General features: G+C 44.5%; 1 protein-coding gene across 1 annotated transcript; it reads left to right on the forward strand.

Annotated features, from left to right (window-relative positions):
- The first annotated feature begins 20 nt into the window (after positions 1 to 20).
- LOC103778892 (protein SCO1 homolog, mitochondrial) lies at positions 21 to 8,376 on the forward strand. Its single transcript, XM_008946508.1, has 5 exons — positions 21 to 57; positions 2,045 to 2,242; positions 3,142 to 3,234; positions 3,347 to 3,462; positions 8,248 to 8,376. Exons 1-5 carry the CDS (start codon positions 27 to 29, stop codon positions 8,374 to 8,376), a joined length of 567 nt encoding a protein of 188 aa, XP_008944756.1. The 5' UTR covers positions 21 to 26.
- Positions 8,377 to 8,744: the final 368 nt, after the last annotated feature.

The raw sequence follows: 8,744 nt of genomic DNA on the forward strand, positions 1-8,744 counted from the left end.
TGCTCTGCGGGGGACTGCTGGCCGCCATGAAGAAGGTGAAGCGGCAGAAGGAGGAGGGTGAGTGTGGGGGACCAGGGCCTGACCCGGCCCGGCCCGGCGGTGTATTCTGCTATACAAGGATGTGTTTCTCCTATAGGGACGATGTAGTTTTTTTTGCGTTCAGATACATTTCACCCACTTCAGTGTCCCGCTGCATCATGGATGCTGCATCACACAGTGCTGCTTCGTGCCTCTGTGTATATAAGCAGCACAGAAAATTGTCAAAAAGTGAAAAAAAAAAAAACCAAACCTTCAAGGTTAAGCGTTTTAAAATTGCTTAAATATGCTTTTCCTGTTAGGGTAGTTGTGTTTTGACTGTGCACACTTGTTGCATTAAAAGTTTGGGCAATTTGGCAGGAACTAAACCCCATTGTGTTGGACACTGTCCTGAAGTACCAGAAGGTCTGGGGGCAGCTAGGCTTTGATTCCCAGTGATGTCCAGTTTAGTGCTGTATGTCCAGTCATGTTCAATTTCTTGATCTACACGATTATGGACACACTAACAGTGCACTGCACCCTCCATCTAGTTGTGCCTCATGGACACATGCCCCTGGACCCCTGGTGGTGCCCAGCAAGAAACTTTAGGGGCTGGCTACATGAAACAGTGCAGTTTACTGAAGCAACAGAAGTACAGGTTCTTATGGATTGCAAATGGTAAATACACTGCAAAGCAGATGTGACTATCAAGATTATGAATAATACAGCCTGACTGCAAATGTGTTACGTAAAAGAATAACTCTATAGAGATTCCGAAGTTTCCTTGAAGAAGCACTCTGTACAGTGCAGATCTTGCCCAAAGGTGTCCCTGTGGGGGTGAAGAGAGGCTCAGCCCATCGACCAGTCCCAGAAGTCAGAGGTGGTCTGGTATCTCCCCAGCCTTGTCCATGGTGATACCCTGACTTTTTGACGATGGGGTCTTCCCTGACTTCTTGATGTTGATATCTTCCCTAACATACCCTCTTTCTTAGGCCATTTTCATACTATTGTTTCAATATTTGTCAAGGTGGAGCTTGGGTGTCCCTAGTCATACAGACTTTTCTTATTATTGGTGTAAAATTTTCTTGCTTTGCTTTTAAAGGTAAAAGTTAAGAAGAATTCAGGGTGCAGGCTTGGTGAGGGGTGGTTTGGTATTACAATTAGGTTATAATTAGATTATAATGAGCAAATTTTGCACAAGGGACAGCATTTTGTTGAAAAGTGAAGGAGTGTTGGCCCAGGGATAGCAAGTATGCAGTTTATCCGTCCTGTAGTACCATAAGTTCCCATCTCTGCTCTCGTATCACTGAGCCTGGCCCCAGCATCTTCACTCTGCTCCACCCTCCGTGCTCTTTTGCAGGCAAAGTTGTCTAGGGAACACTCGTGGAATAAATTCCTTGCACACCAGCTCGGGCTGCATTCTACCTGGGAAGCTTCTTCAATATTACACCTTTCATTAATGTTTGAATAAAGCTGTACCTTTAATATACATTTAACTTTTAAATCACCTCCAGTGATTATTCCACTGCACTGCTGCCACCCAATGCAGCACGAAGACGGTGAGGGGCTTCCATAAATGTTGGTTGCCCATGTACATGTTTCCCTGTCCTGCACGAACTGTCCATGGGTTTCATTTTCAGGTTTTTAATGTTGAAAATCAGAGATATTACAGCTTTTAGGATATGTTCACTTTACAAAGGACACTAATTTTTCTGCTTCACACCAAGCCAGGTACCTGTTTTTCTCTTGTTTTTCTCTTTCTTTTTTTTGAAAATAAAAATACAGTTGGATAACAAAAATTATGTTTCAAAGGAGTTTATCTATATATTTGATCTTGCCCAAAATCAAATGCTTTTTGGAGCCCCACTGGGGTTCTGCACAGTGGATGTTGGTAGGTCTTGATGTTTCAGTGCCCTGGGCCATGACTCTGCGGTGCTGTCTGGCTCTGAGCTGCTGCTGAGACCCACCTGGGAGGCAGTGTGGATTGTGGCATCGGTGTGCGTGATTCCCTCTTTGTTTTTTTTTGTAGAGCTGGAGAAGGAGCGAAACCGCAGCATTGGGAAACCACTGCTCGGAGGGCCCTTCTCCCTCGTCAGCCATGAGGGACAGCCCAAGACCAGCAAGGACTACGTTGGCCAGTGGGTGCTGATCTACTTTGGCTTCACACATTGCCCTGACGTCTGTCCTGATGAACTGGAGAAAATGATCGAAGTGGTAGATGAAATTGGTATGGGGAATTCTGTTGGTGTAGTGGTCCTTTCTATGTGAGAAGTCCATCTTTACTGTGGGAGAATATCACAAATGGTAATAGCTGATGATGTTCTTTTAAAAATGGCGTCGACTACTACTCAGTAGTTGAATTAATTGCTAAGTGATGCATACATCAATGTGCCTATCACTAGGATCTGCTATTTGAGGCATGACAGCACTGGTCTTCCCGCAACAGGGAATACAATGTGATGGCAGCAGGTTATGAGGAATGGTGCCATCACATTGTATTTTTGCCAAGAAGAGGTTCTGGGATATATTGTGGTTTTTCTGTCTCTGTTTTATCCATTCTGTGAAAAAGTCTCCGTAGAGTCTCTCCTGAGGGTGACTCTGCTGTGGAGTGAAGGAAGGCTGTGTGGCAGAGGGGCATTCTCAGCCTGCAGGCCCTGCAGAGTTACGGAGCAGGGATAATAGTAACCAAGCAAGTGGGAGAGCAGACTACAGTCCAGAAAAAAAAGTCAAGGCTGTGGCTGGAATGTGAGGGAAAGGACCTGGATTGTGTTTTCCCCATCCTCTGGCTCCACCACCACAGATATGCTGTTGTTGTATCAGTCGTTGTGCATCACACTGTGGCTTTTTCTGAATCAGCCAATTTGTCATCTCTCCTGGGCAGGGCAGGGTCTCCAGATGAGAGGCTGAAAGTGTTCCTGCACCCAGCACAAGCACAGAACATTGGATTTCACAGAATTTGCTTCATTCACAAATTACAGAAACTAAGCTGTGCAAAATGGTCTCTTTTTTTGGCACTTAGGGTGGGCTTGGATTGATATTATGGTAGCTTGGCTGTGGGGTTGTTTGAAAAGAGGTGAGCAGTAGCATTTAGCTTTCTAAGAAAAATAATAATTGTTAATGTCACAGATAGAATTCCATCGTTGCCTAATCTGACTCCACTCTTCATCACCATTGATCCTGAGAGGGACAACGAGGAAGCCATTGCCAGATATGTTAAAGGTATTAGTCTTTTCTTCCTCAATGCTTTACAGCATGTAAAATAGAGTACTGAAAAAGAGGCTCTTCATGGGATTCTCTTCACTAAAATGTCTTAAGTATATTTTCTATCTAGAGTTTTCTCCGAAGCTGATCGGATTGACTGGTACCAAGGCACAGATCGACAAAGTGGCCAGAGCTTACCGTGTATATTACAGCGAAGGTCCCAAAGATGAGGATGATGATTACATAGTAAGTAAATGTAGAACCTTTGCCTTGTGAAAGACCTTGGACACAGATTTTCAAATCAGAAGGCAGCTGCTGCAGACCATGATGAAGTCCTATGTGGTGGAGCCTTGTTGCACTGATGTGTTAAGCTGTGTATTCAAGGTCTTGGTCAGAATCAAGGTGCCCTCTTACAATCTCAGCACCTCACTGAAACGTGTTCTAAAACTGCAGTCCCAGGCCTGTGTAAAGAATAGCATATGAGCTAGCAAGCCTAGCAGGAATTTGAGCTTTTTTTCTGTCATGTAATGTTTTTTGTCTGGCTGCTTTCCTATGTGCTCCAAAGTGAAGATAGAACTGGGAAATGAAGGCAATAGGAAGAGGGAGAAATGAGAGGTAAAAGTTAGCAGTAACATCATTCCCTGCCAAACAAACACCAAGGAGCAGGGTCTGCCTGGCAAGAGACTTGAGATGATGCAAAGTCTGCCTGCAGGTACTGTGTGAATCTTCGTCTTGTGTCCAGTGACCTGGAAGAGAGAGTGTGTTAATGCTGAATTAAGTGGGAATAAAATATACAGAGTAATAGTGTGAAGGAGGAAACTGAGGTTTAAGTGAAGCTAAACTGGGAAGTCAAAATTGTACTCACTGGCAGTGAACAGGACTGGTTATAGGGCTCAGAGCTGCTGCCAGGGCAGCCTGGCTCACCCCATCCTGAGCAGACTGGACGAGTAAAGTAGGTTCAAGTGATAGGACAAGTGAGGAAACACATTACGCGATCTTCATCTTTTTTCTTCTTTTCAAGAACTAAGGGTATCAGAGAAAACTAAAAACAGGTTCAGAAGTGTACAGATCATGCTGTTGTCAGAGTTCGATGTTCACAAAAGAGACGGAGGAGTCCTGTAAAAATACACTTTATTTGAACAGAGGGAAAGTCCAGGGGCAGATCCTGGTGGGGTCTCAGTTTTTCTGGGGGATGCAGCCCCTTTTTATCCTAATTTCCCAGCCCCAAATTTCCCTCCTCCATTCCCCACTGGCTGTGGTACTTGGAGAGTACAGACTGCCCAATCTCCCTCAACATGGACCCCCCCCTTTTCATCAGGTGTTGTATTATCTTCATTTTATGCCTCCCTTGGGAGGAGGAGTTACTCTGTATAAGTCTATTAAGCATGCATACTAGTTCCTAAAGTTCAAAAGTTTAGGTTGTCCAAATTTCTTGAGGTAGGTAGCTGATTTTGTTTGTTTCATTCAAGTTCTCAGATTCTTCATATCTTCTTGTTTGGTTCTTTTATATGTAAAGAACTTATCACCTTGGGGCACTGGAGATGTGACCTCTCCATCCTGAAAACTGTCCCCTTATCGTCCCTTATTGTAAAGACACATTCCTTACATTCCTTTATAGTCTGTCAGAAGGGAAGATGATGATTCTTGTTGCAATGTGCACATGAGAAGGGGAATACTTTGCTGCAGATGCAAATGGTAGAGCATTATGGGAGTCCACAGGGAGCACTGTTGTTGGTCTTTGGTAAAACAATCTGTTGAGGATTATGAAATGCACAGAAATCCTGCCTGGTTTAGGAATCCTGCAAGCTAAAAATGTTTGGAAACTGGAAGGTAGTAGAGGAGGGTAGCATATTTTTGGTGCTGGTTTTATACTCTTCTTTAGAGCCATTAAAATCCTTAAAACCATTGCTGGCCCCTGTTTGAGGCAGGTTGCTGAGACAGGTTGGTTTTGGTCTAATCCAGTATTGTCTGTTCTTAAATCTGTTTTTTTTTAAACCACCTGACTGCAGTTTATCCCTGTGCACAGAAAGATGGGTGGAACAAAAAAGTGGTGCCCAGAAAGAAACAGCAAGAGCAGCACATGATCTCAGTAAAGGGGTGATGGAATCACACTGGTGATGGGCTCAGCTCTGCGGCACTGAAAGGGCTGTGAAGTGGGAGATCAAGAACTTCTTTTCACTTACAGTGGGAACTCAGTAGCTGGAGAACTCTGTCTCAGATACTGTGTTTGAATGGAGGAGAGAAACCTGCTTGAGAAATTCAACACCAATTTAAATCAATCTGAAATCCTTCTAAAGATACTGCTTAAGACTGGATTTGTAAAAGGAGGATGGTAGAAATGCAAGAACAGGTTATAGGAGCAGGATTGGGAAAGGATCCTTGCTCAGGAGAGGGAAAAACCAGTAGAATCTGACACTGTATGAGTGAACTGAAGTTGAGGAGAGGTGGTGAGAAGAGGCCAGAAAAGCTGAAGGAGTGCTGCTCCTTATGTAGTAAACCAAATGTGGATTCTGGCAAGCCACACCTGGATTCTGGCTTGGCCGTGGAAGGAGAGTGCAGGGGTTCAGTCAATGAAAATAACTCTGTAGATGGCATCAGCTTCAAGGGAGGCTGGAGGGTGAAACTGAACTGGAGAATGTGGCTGCAGATGCAGTTAAGCAGGAGAAGGGAGAATACCAGTGGTCTGTGCTGGCTTGTGAGCCTGAGAGAAGGGAAGGGCAGCAAGGCAGACAGGCCGGTGAACTGGGGGCCCTGGGCGTGCTGCCAAGGGGGAAGAAGAGCATATCTGCATCTCCTGAGGTTTTGTCACAGTGAGCTCTGTGTGCAGGGCAGGGAGAGAAGAGGACACAGGTCTGAAACAACATGGAAAGAGGACAGCAGAACAGCAGCCCTGGGAGGGAGAGCTTGAGGCTGCTTTTGTGCCTACCTGAGCCTTACCCGGGTAATGACTGCTCTGTCATTTCTTCTGGTAGGGATTTTTCCCCTCGTTACTTCCATTTCATGGACCTGCTGTGCCAGTTGGTGATTAAGACCAACCTTTGTGCAGAGCAGCTTCTGTTTCCTCGGGAGGCTGCTGGGAGGTGGGAAGGAGGAAGAGGTCATTGCAGGAAATTAAACTTTGCTGCTTGCTTTGACTCAAAAAGTAACATTGAGGTGAGCATTTAGAAATTACAGTTTCTAAACATCTGTTGCAATTTCTCAAGTATTACCTGACTGCTACTAGTTCCTATTTAATAATCTCAATTTTATAATTCCCAAGACCAGACTGTACAGTTTACTTGTTTTATTATGTGGTTTACAAAATTGCACTGGAACCCAAATGATGATCTTCTGTGCATACAGTGGGCACAGTACAGGCCTAGGCACAGCTTGTCTTCCGCACACAGACCACTCTCCATCCTGGCTGTGTTTCATTTTCCCTATGCCATAGAGTTAAGGTGCTCTGACCAGGCTACCTGATTTTTTCTTTTTTTTTTTTTTTTTCTAATTTGCAGTTGAAGATCTAAATTGTGATTCAGATTCCTACAACTTGCTTTTGTGATCTCATCTTGAAAATTTGCAACTAGAGTAAAATACTTGAATTAAATCTGCTTCCATAAAATTTTGAGAAACATTCTTTCGGTGACAGAAATACCATTAAGTTTAATTCAGCTTGTGGTACTGCAAGAATTTATGCGATTTCTTGATTTCAAACAGTTCTACTCTCAGTGCTTGTGTAATTTCAGTTCTTTTTCTCCAGTGGCAGTGAGATCATGTAGTCTTGAGCAATCACAGATTCCTGGCCTCCCATTTTCAGTATTTTATGTCTTTGCTTATAAAGATACTGTCACTGATGCAGTCAGTATGTGCAGTGGCATTTTAAATACATTTACAGTGGTGTTATTTTTTATATAAATCAAATTGGAATATCTCAAACGCTGTAGTAATTGTTACTTGGAACATTTTTGAAGGTTGTTTTGATGAGGACAGTAGAGGGAGCCCCTTCCCAGCACATGGATTTCCCTCTGAGCAAGCTCCCCTCTGCAGCTCCTGCATCCTGGTGATGGTCTTGGTCCCATTGTTAGCACTGACAGTGGACCTGATCTAATGAAATACCTCGGCTTATACTGGATTTACATCATATTAGCAGCAGGAGCTTGGGGTCATGGAGCATCATGAGAAGTTGAGGGAAACTGGGAAAAGCGAGGGGGAAAGAGCAGTAGCCTTCAGGTTTGTGCCAGCCTTCTCTGTGTGGCAGGAAGGGTGCCGGCAGCTTAGGGAAGACTTGTCTGCTTCAAGGATTCCTTCACACGTTCTGAGCGTGCAGCTTGTGTTCCCTGTTTGTTTTCTTGGGTGAAACACGAAGAGGTCACCAAGGTGATGCTGAGGTTTTCCTTATCTTGCTTTAGCTTCTGCTGAGAAGTGTCGTCAGACAGCTGAACCAAAGGCTAAACAGGACACTGTTGCTGCTGACTTTGAGGGATGTGCAGGAAGTTCCAGTATTTAAGGGGTAGCTACACAGAATATAGACACTCCCTTTTTACAAGGAGTCACATGGAGAAGACACAGGGTAATGGGTAGAAGTTACTTCTGGGGAGGTGCTGGTTGGACATGAGGAAACTTTTTCCCAATGAGAACCATCAGCCATTGGAATAATCTCCCCAGGGAAGTGGTGGAGTCCCCAGCACTGGACATTTCTAAGATTTGGCTGGACAAGGTGCCAGGCCAGCTTCTCTAAACTGGGCTTATGCCAAGGAAGTTCTTTACTCTGAGGGTGGTGAAACACTGGAACAGGCTGCCCAGAGAGGTGGTTGAGGCCCCATCACTGGAGAAGTTCAAGGTCAGGTTTGATGGGACTGAGCAATCTGATCTAGTTGGGGAGATCCTTGCTTACTGCAGGGGGGTTGGACTAGACCTTTTGAGGTCCCTTCCAACTCAAAGCATTTGTGATTCTCTGCAAGGTTGGACTAGGTGATCCTTGAGGTCCCTTCCAACCTAGGATGCTACAATTCTATGACCCTTTTTACCAAGCCATGATGTGCTCTCTTGCAGGTGGATCACACAATAATAATGTACCTCGTCGGGCCAGATGGTGACTTTGTGGACTATTATGGCCAGAATAAGAGGAGCACTGAGATTTCTGCTTCTATTGCTGCACACATGAGAAAATACAAATCCTAAAACATAAGGCCATCAAAGATTGGTGTGAACATCACCTGCAGGTTTCTCTGTAATTGAGCACTGGAGTTAAAGCAGAAGTGTACGAGTGTAACATCCTGTCACCACACGTCTCCTTTCTTCCACGTACGAAAGGCAATCATAGTTCTGGAAAATACCACCATTGATAAACTCTGTAGAGCCCTCCCCATGGATGGTACCTGCAGGAAGATCTAGGCTACAGAATGAAATTTTGGACTTCTCTGAAACATTGTTGGGAGCAAAAAATACTAAATGCTTTTCATGTGGAAGAAGGTGTACACGACTGTTAAAATTATGTGTTGTCTCTTGGCAAGGCATTGGCCAGGGATGATCACAGCAGGAGGACCATT

Source organism: Merops nubicus, unplaced genomic scaffold (assembly GCF_000691845.1).
Source record: "Merops nubicus isolate BGI_N331 unplaced genomic scaffold, ASM69184v1 scaffold17728, whole genome shotgun sequence".
Taxonomy (NCBI): Eukaryota; Metazoa; Chordata; class Aves; order Coraciiformes; family Meropidae; genus Merops; species Merops nubicus.

Bases quoted from the DNA above. Each gene is read 5' to 3' on its own strand.
- LOC103778892 (XM_008946508.1), top strand. From the start codon at position 27: ATGAAGAAGGTGAAGCGGCAGAAGGAGGAGG. The intron at 2,243-3,141 runs GTATGGGGAATT...TTAATGTCACAG, and splicing joins CGAAGTGGTAGATGAAATTG to ATAGAATTCCATCGTTGCCT. The intron at 3,235-3,346 runs GTATTAGTCTTT...TTTTCTATCTAG, and splicing joins CATTGCCAGATATGTTAAAG to AGTTTTCTCCGAAGCTGATC.